This window comes from Canis lupus, chromosome 7 (genome assembly GCF_011100685.1).
Source record: "Canis lupus familiaris isolate Mischka breed German Shepherd chromosome 7, alternate assembly UU_Cfam_GSD_1.0, whole genome shotgun sequence".
Taxonomy (NCBI): Eukaryota; Metazoa; Chordata; class Mammalia; order Carnivora; family Canidae; genus Canis; species Canis lupus.
The window spans coordinates 42,735,238-42,752,166 of NC_049228.1; the positions used below are offsets into that span (position 1 = coordinate 42,735,238).

General features: G+C 43.7%; 1 protein-coding gene and 1 long non-coding RNA gene across 4 annotated transcripts in view; one reads left to right on the plus strand and one right to left on the minus strand.

The window, feature by feature from the left end:
• Positions 1–16,929, plus strand: part of ADAR (adenosine deaminase RNA specific) — a 38,753-nt gene that overhangs the window by 2,082 nt on the left and 19,742 nt on the right. For 2 of the 3 annotated variants that reach the window (XM_038543218.1, XM_038543219.1), the window contains exon 1: positions 13,501–13,714. The exons of the other annotated variant lie outside the window; for it this stretch is intronic. In XM_038543218.1, coding sequence (XP_038399146.1) covers positions 13,700–13,714 — 15 coding nt within the window. In that variant the 5' untranslated portion in view covers positions 13,501–13,699. Of the gene's footprint in view, positions 1–13,500; positions 13,715–16,929 lie in introns of those variants that run through there. 3 annotated transcript variants of the gene reach the window in all.
• On the minus strand, positions 9,417–14,234 carry LOC119872572. Its single transcript, XR_005362385.1, has 3 exons — positions 14,095–14,234; positions 13,239–13,385; positions 9,417–10,033 (listed from the first exon to the last, which is right to left on the minus strand). It is a non-coding gene; the product is annotated as an uncharacterized LOC119872572 (long non-coding RNA).

A 16,929-nucleotide genomic window follows, 5' to 3' on the forward strand; every position in this document is an offset into this window, starting at 1 on the left:
ATAATTGGACCATAATAGGTCCAGCTGCCTGGTGAGTTTTCTGGAGAACACTGGATGATTTTTTTGGTACAGGCTGAATAGTTCAAAATATTAAGGTGGTGGCAACATGGCAACATTAAATATTTAGGAGACACCTGTGACCAAGGTGCATTAATGTGGGGATAGTAAACTGGTGTTAAACAGATGATATTCTTGGTGTCTTTGATCAGCTGTTCTGTGTTAGTTCTCTGTTTGAAGATGACTTAGGGCTATAGAGTGGGTTATACAAACTCAGGTTTATGTTACTAATCCATATAGACTGACTTACACACACATATCCCAGGACCTGTTATTGCTGCTCTGTACCCTCCCAGATGCCTGAAAGCCCCCTATTTCACTGTCTTTATCAAACTTAATGGGAAAAACTCTAACATAATCTAGGCTCCCATTCCCCTGTACACTATCACAACCACACACACAGTGAACCTCTTTCCCCCAAAAAAGGGTATGTTAATCTAGTTGCAAATGGTAGAAACCCAACATAAACTAAGTTAAACAAAAAAAGAGTTCCCCTTCCCTCACTTTGATAATGTAACCAGGAAGTCCAAAGATGAGCTTCAGGCATGGCTGGATCATGAGGCTGAAATAATGTCATGAAGACTCTCCTGGTCCTGCCTTTCTCTGCTCCTTTTTGTTTATTATTATCATCCTCATTTTATCCTGCTGCTTTCTTTACACACACTAAAAAAGCTGAGCACCGGGAGACCCAAGCCAGTGACTTTCCAGTTAGTTCTCTTCTGCCTTGTAACTAATCACAATGGCCAGGGAGACAGGGATGCCATGGTTGGACAGATCTGTGTCACAGGTCCACTCCTGGGATGAAGAAGCAATCTGCTCCTCCATAACCACATGGGATGACTACTGTATGCATGCCTGTGCACAGCCACACTCATAGCCACTTGGAAGCCCTTCCAGAGCCCTCCGACTAGAACTAAACCCCCCTGGTTTTGTCCGTTGAGTCGTTGCTGTGTTGTGGCACTGATCCTGAGCCTTCTAGCCGTCCCACACTTGTGCGGTGGCTGCATCTGCCCTGCCCCACTGCTTCGTCCGATGACTGCCTTCTGGACTCAGGGCATGCTTCTCCCGGAAGCCTTCCTTAACCTCCATCAATGAGTTAGGCTTCCTCCCTGTTCATGGGTAAACACCTGAACACAGCCCTGTTGTCGATTTGATTACTCCCATCCTTAGTTGGCATCATTTCTCTTTTTAACAGTTGTAACCAATTGGTGTGTATTTATTTGTTTATTGCCTATCTCTCCTCATTAAAACATCAACTTTATGAAAATAATGAGGATAAGAATTTTTGTTTCATTTACTGCTGTATCTTTAGGACCTAGGACAGTGCCTGACACGTACTATGTGCTTAATAAATGTTTATTAAATGAACGAATGAAAATCTGCCCACAGGGAGAAAATGCTGACATCGTGTTGATGAGGACTCCAGTCTGCATGATAGATACAGTTCTCAGTATAAATGTCTGTAAACTCCAGTCCTGCGGGTCCACCGTGGAAAGGCAGAACCTGTCCCCAAGTGCCTGCAGAGGCCAAGGGTCAGGCCCCAAGGAGAAGCCACCTTGAAGCTCAACCCCATGAAATGTTTCCCTCCCCACCCAAACCTCTTTAAGCTATGATGGGTTGTATACGGAGGATTTTCCCAATTTATTTTTAAAACATTAATTTGAGCACTTACAATGTGCCAGGCACTGTTCTAAGCCTTTTATAAATAACTCATTCTTCAACTGGAGTTTTGGGAACAAGGGTTGTGAACTTTAAAACTTTTTTAAAATACCAAAACACTCAAGAAAGGCTAAAAAATACCAATTAGAGGGATGCCTGTCTGGCTCAGTCGGAGGAGCAGGTGACTCCTGATCTTGAGGGTGAGTGCAAGTCCCAGGTTGGATGTAGAGTACTTAAAATCTTAAAAAAAAAAAAACCCCAGTTAGGAAATTCTGAAAGCAGTGAGACCCCTCCATGCAGCCCATCTCACCCTCTAGAGGTAGAGCTACCACCTCTGCTGTGTGTCTCCTTCCTGACCTTACAGTTTTAATTGCAGCATTAAAGAAATGAAATTATATGTACATATCCATATGTGTATACGTGTATGGGTACAGAGACCTCCATCTGTACTGTGTCTGGTGGATTTGGTTGTCACCCAATGCAGCCAGGCTCTGTGTGCCCCTCCGCCTTTCCCCTTCTGCCACCTGCACCACTGCTCCCTGAGACGCAAAGCTGCCCTGCCATGGGGGGCTGCAGCACAGTGGCTCAGGGGACCTTCAAGACAGGGGTTGTTCAGGGGTTGCCCCTCCGCCCACATCTGTACCCAGCACCCCGCAGAGCACATCCGTTTTTCCTGGTTACTGCACCTTCCCTGGCAGAAACCCTACCCAAGTCATGCCCACTCCCTCGAGTTTCTTCTTGTAACACAAACAAGTAGTTCTGGTAGCAGGGGAGACTTGAGGGGGGAGGGCTCATGTTTAAGCCCCCACTTAACCTCCACCTGCAGCACCCCACCCCTTCAGGTGTCGTCCTGACACCCTTCTAGAAAAGTGAGTGCAGGTGCCCCAGGCTGCCCACCCTCCAGGATTGGGTATTTTAACTAAAGAAGGAAAATCTTCACCACATTGAAAAATAGTGTCTAGCTTTAATTTGCATCTTTTGTTATGATGAGTTTGAATTCTTTTTGCATATGCTTACCATTTTTATTTCTATTTTTAAGTTCTCAGTTAATATTTGTCTATTAATTGCATTTTTTAAAATAAATTATACAGATTCCCTAAAAAACCTGAGTATGTGCTCATGAGAAAAACAAACAAAAAACTTCATTTACTGTGAATATTTTTCTAATTTGTTTGCCATCTACTTTTGGCTTTTTCATTAAACATGCAAAACCTATTTTTCATTATTCTGTAGACAAATTTTGTACTTTTTATTTCTTCTTTTGCTTGTAAGCTTTAAAATGTTTTTCTTCATTCTGTATTCTAGTATTTTATGTTTTGCTTTTTTTATTACCTTAAAAAGCTAATATTCAGTTTTATTTCCCATTTTAACAAAATATTTGATGCAAATATGTGTAATGTCTTAAATAAAATAAGTTTGAATTAGATGAAGGTCTATGTTTTATTTTACATTACATTAGTGTATATATCATTTTAAAATGATTTTCCAGAATATCAAAGCTTGTTTCTTGAAGCTGAGGTTGAAATGTATGTATGATTCTCATAATTGATGTTGTTAGCACACCCATGAATTGCCATGTGGGTGGTGTTTACCTGTGGCTGCTGCTCTAGTTTCACTGGCAGCTTTTCCCTGTGGAGCCACAATAATGAGTTTACCTCCTTCCAGTTCCCTCATCCCACTGTTTCCCTAAGACTCTTTTATTATGATATAATTTTATTCAATAGACAGCAGATGTTTCAATGAATATTGACAAATATATCTAGCCATTTAATCACAATCCAGATCAGGAAAATAAAGCACTTCCATCACCCCCAGAAGGTTCCCTTATGCCCCTCTGTAGTCATCAGTGTCCCCAAAGGTCTGTCATCAGCACAGATGAGTTGTGGTGCTCTGAAGCCTCTCGCGGTGGAATCCTGCAACACACTTCTGTGTGTGGCTTCCTTCAGCAGGGCTCAAACCTTGCCCTCTGTGTAAACGTGCACCAGCGTGTGTGCTCTTCACATGACGGACATTTGGTTTGTGTCCAGTTGAAGACTTTTAAGAATAAAGCTCTATGAATATTTTTTCTTTCTTTCTTTTCTTTTCTTTTCTTTTCTTTTCTTTTCTTTTCTTCTCTTTTCTTTTCTTTTCTTTTTTTTCTTTTCTTTTCTTTTCTTTTCTTTTTTCTTTTCTTTCTCTTTCTTTCTTTCTTTCTTTCTTTCTTTCTTTCTTTCTTTCTTTCTTTCTTTCTTTCTTTCTTTCATTGAGGTACAGAACATATAACCTGAAATTTATGTCTTACTGTTTCCAAGCTTACTGTTTGGAACTTTTCCATGGTGCAACAGTATATCTACATTTGCATCATGAAACATCGGAACTTTTTCTCTTGCAAATTCGAAACTCTGTACCCATTAGACCACACAGCTCCCGCTTTCCTCTTTTACCCCTGGCTCTGGGAACGTTCTTACAGAAGCCTCTCTGTGACTGTTTCTTTGTATTTTCCTTGCTAAGTATGCAGGAGTACAGTAGCTGAGTGTGAGGGCAGTTGCATGCCGTGCCTTAGGAGGAGCTGCCAAACCACTTCCAAAACGGCAGCCATTCGTGTCACAACCAACAGTGTCCGAGAGCCTCGCTGCCCTGTGTCCTCACCCAATTTAGCTTTTGTGAGTTTTCTTATTTTAGCTCTACTGAGAACTATGAAGTGCTGCCTTACAGTGTTAGCACCAAGTATTTTAATCCTTTATTTACATGGCTGCTTCCATTACAAGACTGTGCTTCTTAAGGACAAGTTTCATGCCATTTGTATTTATCTCTTTATTCTTACTGATTCCCCACCCCCATTTGGGGGGTGATAGATGCTTTAGAACAAAAAACTTGACAATTGTAGGAAACTATAAAATTGAGTAAGATCACTTGGTGATCTTCCCTCTCGACGTCCATACACATTGGTGTCTCTTGTACTGTGCTGTATTACTTGACCCACACATTTGTTGCATCTTGCGTGGGGCAACTCAGCCGCTCAGCTGTGTCCTGTGTCCTTGCGTCCGCTGTGCTGTCTCAGGGCACCACCTCTTCACGGCAAGGAATGCAGTCAGCTGGGTGTGCTTCATTAACCAGAACTGTCACATGCATTCTTGGCAAGAAAATGGAATCGCCAAGAGGAGTTTATTAGACTAATTACAGTCCTCCCTCTGGGTCTGGGGAGGGACCCTGGCCTCAGAGAAAGGTGCACCGAGTCAGGGCTGTCTCAGAAGGAAGGCAGGTGGTCAGCAGTACCTGCTACTTAGGCCTGTTGTTTCCCAAAGCTAAAATTGTTCTCTATTTACAAGTTTATGTTATGTTCCTTTACTATGATTTACACATTCTCCGTGGCATTAACTGTCTATACCACTTTTGTGTGTTGTGTAATTTATACTGTTCCAGCATCTACACGATCATGTCTGCAGTTGGAGACATTAAAGCCATTCTCAGTGGTTTCCTGTTGTAAACAATGCTATAGCAAACTTAAGTCTTCATACTAGATTTCAAATTCTCTTTTCAAGGTAGATTTTTATGATTTTATTATTTTTATTAAGAATAACTAGTGATAGGATTACTTTTTTTTAAAGTAGGCTCCACACCCAGCATGGAGCCCACCATGGGGCTTGAACTCATAACCCTGAAATCAAGACCTGAGCTGAGATCAAGAGTTGGACGTACAACTGACAGAGCCACCCAGGAGCCCCTATGATTACATTATTAATAATAATGGTTTAAAAAAAATAATGGTTTTGACTATGAACTGAGGTTATGGACATTGAAGACATTGGACATATAGTGTCCAATTACTTCATTAAACAGTGGAACCCATCATTGGTCTTACCGCCAATATAGTCAAGTGTCTATTGCTCCTCCTCTCCTCGCTGTTTCCTTTTCTCCCTCTATTCCACAAATATTTGTTGAGCACCATCTATTGCCAGAGGACTGAGCTGGGTCATGGAAGTATGAGACATTTGCTCAGGAGAGGCAGACATGATGAGTAATTAAGTGATCATGCAAATATGTGATTTGTGATAAAGACTGTGAAGAAAGCTTTCCTATGGTTATGGGTACTATAAATTTTATATGGCTTCTGCCCTCTGGCATAGGGACAGGACTAGAGGAGAAAACTGTGACTTGGCTTTTTCAAGGCTGCAAAAGTACTCTGTGGCTGTTGGACAAACAGAATGGAAGGTATCTTTTGTGAAGCCTGATTAGGGGAGGTTTGGCCAGGAAGTGGGGGCATTCTGCAGACCTGGTTATGACCTTGGGTCTTGATCCAAAAACCAGTGGGTAGCCATAAAAGGTTTAAAGAAGGGAGATGGCAGTGACTCAATCATAGCTGAGAATATTTTGGATAGAGCCAGAGTAGATTCCTAGAGTCCAACATTAGATTGTGAAGGTAAGTAAGCGTGGAGTCCCCAACTAGCACTGAGTAATCTCATTTTTTTATTACCAATTTTATGAATGATGATGTAAATCATACTACATTTTCATGTTGTTAGTTATTAGTATAATTGAATATTTTCCCAAGTGTTTGATAGGCATTTGTACTTTGGTATATTTGTGTGATTACCTTTTTTATTGACTGTAGTTTTAGTGGGGACAGCTTAGTGTAGTGGCCAAGACCACCTGCTTTGGAGCCAAAATGCCTGACTCTGAGTCCTGGCTCTGCCAGCTGCTGGCTGTATTACCTTGAACAACCTCTGTGGCCTTTGGTCTGTCTCTGTTTCCTCTTCTGTAACATGGGGTCAACAGTAGTGTACCTCTCTCATAGATGATTTTGGGGATTAAAGGATAAACTACAGTGTTGGAACCTCTGACATATTAAATAATATATTTAATATATATTTATATAATATATAATATAAAATTTATAAATATATAAATTATTTATAATATATATTATATATATATATATAAAGATTTTATTAATTTATTCATGAGAGACACAGAGGGAGAGGCAGAGACATAGGCAGAGGGAGAAGCAGGCTCCCTGGGGGAGCCCGATGAGGGACTCGATCCCAGGACCCCAGGATCACAACCTGAGCCAAAGGCAGACGCTCAACCACTGAGACACCAGGCACTCTTATTAATATATTTTTAAACTTATTTTCGAACAGTGTCATATCTTTTGAAGTACGAAACTTATCTGCAGTGAAGAGATGTCCTTCTCTTTTCTGATATCTTCCATTGCTATGAAATAAGTCCTACATACTTTGTTTTTTAGTGTTTTTATTTAAAATACAGATAATCCTTTAATCCATTTGTAATTTATTCTGGCTGATTAATGTAAGGCAAGGCTCTAAATAGATTGTTTCCCCCAAAAAAGCCTCTGAATTGGCTGAGCTCCATGTTTTGACATACCCTTCCTCCCCTACAGTGCTTTTGGCGTCCTGTCCTGCATTGGGCCCATACATACACTGAGGTCTATTTAGGGAATATGGTTCTGCTCTGTCAGTCTTTAGCTCCATTCTTATATGATACCAGTACTGCCATGAATTAATTAGTGTAACTGTCTTCATTTTGTCAAATAGTGACTCCTTACTGCTCTAACCTCCTTAGATTTTGCAGTAAACTGTTATTTAATTTGGCTCTACTTGGCATTCATAGGCTGTTCCACTGTCCTATTTGGGGTTGGCATATCCTACTTAAGATATATATTCTTCAGCAGAGTTTTATACCTTTCCACATGTAGACTGTTCACATTTCTTGAGATTATTCCTAGATGTTTCTCTCTTCTTTTTTTTTTTTTGATGTTTTATTTGCTATTAAGAATATAGTATTTTTATCCTACATATAAGGAACAGGTTGTGTTTTGTGTATTTTTCTTATATCCAGCCATATTCCTTGACTGCTGTTGATTCTAAGAGTTTTTATTCTGCTGATCAGTTAGTTTTGATATTATCTGCACATAATCTGGTTTTTCTTTATATTTTAATTTACCTCATATTTCTGTTTTCCATTATAAAATACACTAGAATCTCCAAAGCAATTTTAATACCATATTTTTTTCATTCTAAGACTGTTGAACATAGAACATGCTACTGATTCAATAATAGCTTTTGGGGGCTACCATATGAAATGTACCGCACATTGTAATTCACATTACAATATCAGAAATGTTAGGAGTGCATCTCAGAATTGAAGAAATAAGATAATAGTAGTAATGGTGGCCCTCCTTATCTTATTTCTCATTTTAGTCGGAATGCTTAACCCATTTTATTTTTTCTTTTAAGATTTTATTTATTTATTTGGCATAGAGAGAACACAAGCAGGGGGAACAGCAGAGAAACAGAGAGAAGCAGACTCTCCACTGAGCAGGGAGCCTGACATGGGCTCATAGGATCATGACCTGAGCTGAAGGCAGACACTTAACCAACTAAGCTACCCACTCGCCCCTTTACCAATTTTATTTTATTTTATTTTATTTTATTTTATTTTATTTTATTTTATTATTTTTAAATTATTTATTTATTTATTTATGATAGGCACACAGTTGAGAGAGAGAGGGGCAGAGACACAGACAGAGGGAGAAGCAGGCTCCATGCACCGGGAGCCTGACGTGGGATTCGATCCCGGATCTCCAGGATCGCGCCCTGGGCCAAAGGCAGGCGCTAAACCACTGCGCCACCCAGGGATCCCATCCAATTTTAAATATGATATTGGCTATTGGTTTATTGTATTTTTTCAAATGAAACAAAAGATGCTAATTGTGCTGCACAGTAATGAGAAAAGTATACTGTTTGGTTGAACTACAAATTGGAGATCATGGCTATGCAAGTCGTCTCTGACAGCTGGTCTGTTTCAGTTTTTTCCTTTGACAGCCCCAGGCATACAAGTCCCTGGCTGCAGAGCCAGGTCTGTGCTCATTTTGCACTTGGAGCTCCCTGGCTTGCCTCAACCATCAAGGATGGTGTAGTAATTTCCTGGAGCTGTAGTACAAGTTACCACAAATTTATGGCTCAAAACAACAGAAAACTGTTCTCACAGTTCTGGAGGCCAGAAATCAAATTAAATCACTGTGCTGAAATCACAGTGTCACAGGGCCGTGCCGCCTACAGAGGCTCTAGATGAGAATCCCCTTCTGGTGGCTGGTGGCTGCCTGCATTGCTTGCCTTGTGGCTGTAGCACTCCTGTCCTCAAGGTCAGCCTCTTCAAATCTCTCTCCACATCCCTTCTCTTGTGAGTTTGTCAATGCTGAAGGCCAGGCTGGCAAAGCCTTATTTATGTCTTCTGGGAATGACCCTGTAGACACCTGCAAAGGGCTCTAGTGCAGTGTCCAGAAAGTCAGTCCACTGAGCGTCTACAAGAACCTCTCAAGCTTGGCCCCTTTGGTTCCCAGTCTCCTCCTCAGTCTTCAGCTCTACAGCAACAGGAGGCGGGCAGAGTACATTTCTTCTAAGACTATTATGAAGATGGAATTAAAAACTGCTCAGCTAAGACTAGAGAGCTTAAAGAAAAAAGTGAAGTCAGCATATTGCTTATTTAGTAAATTGGTCATTCAGGGAATTGACCATTCGGCAAAGGACTGCTCAGCAATTGGCTGTTGGTAACTAGGCTTCTTCCCCATGAAACAATGCAGAACTGAGGGGCATCGTGGGTCTGCCTAAGCACAAGCCTGCACCTGTCTCCTCTGCCTCATACAGGCAGTGAGATGGGGATATCACCTTTGCTGGGAGCTGGGACTGAGCCCGTCCACTTATAGGCTGGCTGCTAAGGAAGAAGAGAAGTCAAAAGTGAATGGGAGCCCCCCCCCTTCTGTCATGGACCCTGACTTAGAAGAGCCCAGATGGGGGCCAGTAGCTGAAACTCTCTGTGTCAGCCAGAGCCAGACTGGAAGTCAGTCACATGGCATGTGCCAGGCCAGTCTGGCATGGGAGAGACAGATTGAGAGTGTTAGGAACTGATGCATAAAGTCACAAGAAGGTTATCTTGTGGAGTTTTAGAAGACTAAATATACATGAATGGTTTAAACTTCCATGTGAAATATTTAGCACAGGCCTGGTAGCCTTTATTCTTATACGGTTTTGACATTATTACTAATGTTGTATCTTTCCTGTATGAGAACACCTGCTATCACAATGCCTGGTGCCTGTAGATAGTTGATAAATACCACTTTTCTTTCATTTACCCAACTTTGATTGGGTACAGGCAGTTCCTGGTAGTGGAAGTGCTATTAGAGACGTCCGTGTCTTCTGGGGTACTTGAGACATCTCTTACCTTGTTGCAACTTCAAAAGCCAGTCTAGTCATTAACATCAGATGTCAGCATAAATACAGTTGCGGAGCACTGCTCAGCTGTTGGACAAGTCACCGATCTACAAGCAGAAAGTCTTACAGGTTATCAAAGCAAGTGGGTTATTTTGAATAAACACTAGCACATCCATGCATAAATGTGCATAAAGCCCAAGTGTGTAACTCAGTGAACTATGGGAAATCAGCTAATATTCGTAGCTCTGTGAATTACTTACTATGGATTTCCTAGGACTTAAGAACAGGAGTTTATTTATGTGCATGTCCTGTTGGGAAATAAATGATGCGGTAGTAGTTAAAAGTAACTTAGTAATTTATTACTTTTTTAAATAACATGTTTAAAACATGTATGTTTTAACATGTATGTATGCTAAGTAGCATACATTCACAGGCAGTACATTTGTGTTGCAGCATGGCTATATGAGCAAATATTGAAGGAGTTCTCAGATGTCTGCCATACAAAAGGGACATAGATGGTTCAGTTAGATGTAGCCTATATGTGCATAAAGTCTGGCTATAGGAAATGACGGAGTGAAAGGACTGTTGGAAATATGCCTCCCTGCACACAGTCAGGTTATACATAATAAGCCAAATTAATCATTTCAAAGCCAGACTAACATTTATAGTTCAAAAACAAAGACAGCAGAGATTGGAGACTAAAGCCAGCCCAGCAGACCAACCAATAACACCTCCTTCCCCATCGCTGAGGAAGTACAACCCACAGAGGCACACAGGGAGCCAGCAGCCAGATGGGGAAGCCAGACTTTCAGATGCTGAGGGAGGGGCCTTTTTACGCATACCTTATTTTCCATGGTAACTCATTTAGGTGGTTGCTAGAAAGTAGCCCTAGGTGGTATGTGCAGAGGAAGACTTGCATTTGGGGTACTTCCCAAGCAGACACTCATGGGCCCCAGAGGAAGCACCTGGGTGTTCATGGTGCTTTTTTCCCAGAGGAAGCATGGGAAAGGTAGGCGCCTATGAATTACCGTTACAGGATTGAGGGCAGGTTTTTGGCTTGTTTGTATTTTGGTTAATTTTTTTAAAGTGCTTCATCCAACTTGTCTAGTCCGAACAATAGGGTAGCACAAAGATTGACATCACTGCCTCACAACTGTGTGGGAGCCAAAGCAGTCACTGAGGGGTGATGGATACTCATGAGGTAAACTGTCTGCAGGTGCTGGAGCTGCTGGGGGTGAAGGACAGTGCATGCTCAGCCTCTCGGGGAGCACATCTTCCCTTCTTCCGCACCGCAGCCTGTGGCAGGTTAAAAAAGATGGAGATGGCAGTGGGGCAGCTTTCCCTGCACAGTAGTTGTGATGGAGGCTTTTCTAGACCATTATTGTGGAAGGATCAAAGGCTGTGGGATTGCTTAGCCCAAAGCAGGAAAACAGAGGTAAGACCTACCACATTTTACTTATGTGGAAAATAGAACATAGGGAGACAGGCTGGAAACACACTAGGGAGACTCTATTGTTGTTTTTAACCTTTTCCAGTTGTGAAATATAGCACATCCATGCATAAATGTGCATAAAGCCCAAGTGTGTAACTCAATGAACTATGGGAAAGCAGCCAGTATTCATAGCCACCACCCATGTCAAGAACTAGAATATCACCAGCACCCAGGATATTCCTTCCTCCCTGGAGGTAATCCCATCCTGGCTTTTGTGCGGTGCCTACTACAGGTTTGCCCCATTTGGGACTTCATGTGGGTAGAACCAGTGTGTACATGATTTCTTTTGCTCACTGTCACGTTTTCATAATTACCCACTTTACTGCTTGGGGTTACAGTTCTTTCACATTTGCTGCTATATAATACTCTGTCATCAGCATGTGCCACCATTCAGCCATTTAACTTTTCATGGACATTTGGGATGTTTCCAGGCTGGGAGCTGTTACAAGTAAGGTAACTCTGAACTCTGTGTACATGTATCCAGGTCTGGAAGTGGAACTGCTGAACTGTAGGGAGTGAATCTTCATACCTTCCTACACTGTGGGAAACTGGTTTCCCATAGTGATAAGGGGCTGCTCTGCACCCTGGCCCCTGCCTGGCCTGGTCCAATCCGACGGTGGAGGTGCCTCTCTAGGGGACAGGCAGTCACTCTCTGTGACCTTTCTTGTATTTCCCTGACACAGTGAGATTGTACCGCTTTGTCGTTTTGCCCGTCTTTTCAGTTTCTTCTTAGGAAATTCCTTTCTTTCTACCCAGTAGTCTGTTAGTTACCTAACCAGCCCTCTAAAGGTCACTGTGTGTGTGTGGGGGGGGGGGTGTGAGGATGTAGAACACCCATTCCCTGCTTGGAGGAGAAGTCGCTCAAGGCAGATACATAACCATAGCATTGTGATCCTTGCTGAGGGCCATTCTTCACCACCAGGCTGTTTAGCAGAGAAGGCATATCCTCAGTGCCAAACACTTCACAGGGCACACACTAGGTGCTTTGGCAAGTTCTGTTAAATGAGGCATTTTCAGAGGATGGCAGAAGTGCTCTAGTAGGGTAAGTGCTGAGTCATGGGGAAGCACAAAACAAGGAACTACAGACTGCACCCATTCCTCAACCCAGAGTAGGTGAGGCTTTCCTAGGAGGTAATAGCTTCATCAAGCAGATCTTGAAAGACTGTTTCATCAGAAGGAGTATAAGACATACATTCTAGGCCAAGGAATAAATGTGCAAAGGCACAGAATGGAGAAAGCACAGCACACAGGAAATGTGAAATTGGGATGATGAATACTTGGAAGGTGGATGCTCAGAGTGGACCAGCTGGACCTGATGCTGGGAAGGGCTGCCTTGTGAATCTCACAGACAGTGGGGACGAAGTGGAAGTCAAACACAGAGAATCAGTTCCTCACTGGGGAGGGATGGGGACTATCTATCACCAAAATTGATGGCTTGGACAAAATAGAGGAAATATATAAGCCTATCATGAAATCACTTTGGTAAGTCATGGCCAGGGTGATGCAGAATAAGGCCTGGATTTATCAGCAGCACGTCTTAAGCCTCAGTTTTTACATCTGTAATTCGGGAATCATGCCTCTCTGGCAGAGCTGTGACCAGGAAGGAGGTAGTGCCTGGAGAGTACTTAACCCTTGCCTGAGGAGAAAGGAACATGTGCTGGGCCTGTTTCATGATGTAGACCCTAAAATATGCCCATGCTGTTGTTGGTTTAAGTTCGTTTATAACATGCTGGGAATGTGAACAAATGGTCCAGAGTGGGAACTAGTCATCTGAGAGAGCTACCCCCACCCCGTCATCACCACACTAGTGCTGGACTCACAGGCAGAGGCCAGAGCCTCAGGCTGTTTCTGCAGAGCCGGGGCACAGCAAGGCTTTGTTTCCTTCTGCTCTGTGCCTTGTATTCCTGCGTGGGGCAATGCATGCATTTAGCTGCTTTCCTATAGAAAGGTTATCTTGTCCCAACGTCCTGCAAGAAAAGGATTAGATTGGAATAGGTGTGAAAGCAGATGGCTCCTGCTGGCTCGGTTCAAGCCCCTCCTCCCTGCTAAACTTTCCAAAGGGGAAGTCCTTCAGAAGAAACGAAAGTGAAATTGAACCTGGGCCATTTCGCCTCCCCACCAGGCCGCCTGCCCAGGCTGTTTACTACGCTGCTGACCCCCAGTGGGGCACTTGGCGTCTGCTCAGCAGGCGGGTGGCCAGCCCACCTGGGGAGGGCCGCCTGGGTGGGGTGGCGGGGAGGGAGGTCGCCAGCTCTGCCCCGGGACATGCATCCAGGAAGCCATGGACCCCAGAAAGGTAAGCCAGCCAGGCCGCCTCAATGCAGACCTTGCTGGCCTGCGCGTCTCGGACCTGAGTGTGCTGTGTGTGCCTGTGTGCGTGGGCTTGTGTGTGTATATGCTTGTGTGTGCGCGTGCTTGTGTGAGCATGCGCCATGTTCTAGGAATTTGCCTCCTGCCTGTTAATCCCTCGGAGCTGAGCAGTACGGGGAAGGACGCTTTAGGGGAGGTTGCGCAGGGGTCAGAGGAGCAGAGCCCCGGCCTAGGCAGCCCTCTCCCTTTCTGCAAGGGCCCAGTGTTAGCGCCTCTTGGGCAACACGCTTCATTCTTACCCACCCCCTCTCTGCACCCTTTCCACTTCCTTTAGGCTTCTGGGAAAAGAAAAATAGCCCTTCTTACCTATAGGAGAAAGTTTGTACAGAGCAGCTGTATTCATTATTCTAAAACCTGGAAAAGCCTACTTGCCCTTCAACAGATGATTGGATTAGCAGAGTGGGTAGCACGATGGTATACTGCTAGGCCAGAAAGGAAGAGGAAGCTGCTGGTCCCACAACTAGAACTTCACATTCCCTCTGCGCCGCAGAAGAGGCCAGGCTCAAAGACAATAAGCTTACAGGTCCTTTTACACGACACTGTAGGAAGAACAAAGCTAGAGGCATAGAAACAGGAGGCAGCTGGGGGAAGGACTGATGGCATAGTGCATGAGAACCTTCTGGGGAGATGGAAACTGATGAAGTTTTGGAATATAGGCGAGGCCCAAAGCGGACGATCAGGAAAGAATTCTTGAGACGTCTTTGGTGCAAAATGGTGGTTTTATTAAAGCCCTGGGACGGGACCCGTGGGCAGGAAGAGCTGCTGCCCCAGGGTTATGAGGGGTGGCTGATTATATACCTGGGAGTTGGAGGGGTTTGGCGATAGCGTACTCTCTGAGGAATTTTGGGAGCAAGGTTTCCAGGACCTTGAGGGGGCTAGCTGTGGTTGGGGAAAGGTTATTACCGTCTGATAAACTCTGAGTCATGAGACCCTTCAGATGGATATCGGTGGGCCATGTGCTTGGGGGATGACTGCCAACATGTATCTTGGGAGGTAGAGATAAAGGAAATTTCTAAAGGAATTTTTATATGTTAAAGTAGACTTACAGGCTTCTGGGGGTCGGGCTAAGATTGCCTTTTGCCCTCAGCAAAGTATGAACATCGAGGCAGTGGAGTCCGTAGAGGAATGTCCCTTTGCCTGTTTCAAAGACTTGTCAATATGCTGTCTCAGGCTCATGCCTTGTCCTCAGCTAGCCCTATGTTCCCCCATCAGAAACGTCCTGTACTTTGATGGTGGCGGCAGTTACAGGGCTGTATATGCTTGGACTCCATACAGTCAAAACTCAGAGTAATACACTAAAAAGATAAACTTTATTATGTAAATTATACTTCCATTTTTAGATGCTATATCCCTTCCTTGAGAGGATTAGGGACACCTGACCGGAAGGAAAAGCATTTCTTCACACATACCCATATATGACCCTGTGGAGCCTGTGTGGTAAAAGTGGAGGCTCAGCTCTTGATCCTAAATGTGTGAGATTAGATAAAAGTGAAATGGGTAGGGCCGTGAATGTGAAGTGACTGGGAGATGTTGAGGGATTCAGGAAGGATCCCCATGGGCTCACTCTCCCATTCAGTGGCTTTTCACATGGCTGTTCTCAAGCCATGCTTTGGCTTGGCTTTCAGGAGACCTAAGGGGTAGAAAGCACTCACCCTGTAAATTCCTTAAAATAACTGTTGTAAACAAATACACATACACTCTTCTTCCTTCTGTCTCGTGTTCACTGTGGTGTGCTCACACATGCACATAAGATGGGGCTTTTCCTTTTGGTTCCAAAATGAGCTTATAGCCTACCTGTTCTTTTTCAACTTGCTTCTTTGTTGTTATTTAATTTAACATTGTATCATTCCTAAATTTTCTCCAGGTGAATATGAAACACATTGTTTAGAAAAAAAAAATACTGTTCCATAACATAAATGTGTCATAAGACGATTCGGCTCCTCTTCTATAGTTGGACATTCAAATATTTTGCAGGTTTTAGCCAAATAGCAGCAGTTTAAATTGACATTTAGCAAGAAGCTGACTTTAACCACTTTGCAAAACAATTGTTTTACCAGAGTCACTCCAACAGCTAGTGGGAAAATCCCAAAAGTCCCTGTGATGATGCTGTTAGATGGAAGAGTTGCACCTCTGGGGCATCTTGTTTCCCCAGTCTAGTACCTCAGATGTTGGGTCAAGATCATGCTAGAGGTGCAGAGATAACAGAGACATGTCCTCACGCCCCTGGGAGCTCACTGTGAGGTAGACTGCCCCCACCCCCATCCCCAACTCATCCCTGATGGAGACTTTCAGGAGTGGAGGCTCGAGTATAATTTCTGCAGCACTTGATATTGGTAATCACCTTGCAGGTACACCACAATCTATATGTGCTGTTAAAAGAAAAAAGCAGGGATCCCTCGGTGGCGCAGCGGTTTAGCGCCTGCCTTTGGCCTAGGGCGCGATCCTGGAGACCCGGGATCGAATCCCACATCGGGCTCCCGGTGCATGGAGCCTGCTTCTCCCTCTGCCTGTGTCTCTGCCTCTCTCTCTCTGTGACTACCATAAATAAATAAAAATTTAAAAAAAAAAAAAAGCAGTAGTAAAGTACAGATAAAAGGTAAAGTAAGTGGTATAATAGGAGTTGAGAGGGAGGGGTTCAAGGAGAGGAAACTCCCATGGGCTGCAAGTCAGAAAAGTCTCCAGAAGGAGTAGCAGTGACGGAGATCTCTAAGGGAAGGGTCAGAGCTGCCCCGGGGCAGCAGATACATGGTTGGGCACGCTGGGTTGGAGCAGAGGGGTGCAGAGATGAAGGCTTTGTGCAGCCTTATGAGAAGTAATTAGGGGCTGGCGCTGGAAAAAGACACATTTATGAGAAACTACGGGGTGGGGGCAAACAAGATCATGCTTAGCAACTACATAGTGGACGTGGATGGCAAGGGAGGAAGGCCAGGGGCAGAGCTGGCTCCGGTTTCACGTAACAACCACGAGGGGAATCCTGCCATCAGCAGTTGTAATAGAAGGGCTAGGTTGAGGGGAAAGGTTAGTTTGGTTCAGATTATGTGTGTTTGAGGTCATGAGGGGTATCTGTGGACAGATTGGGCGTTTAGAAATTTGAGTTTTAGCTTTACAAGGTGGTGGCTGGAGGGAGGAGATTTGAACACT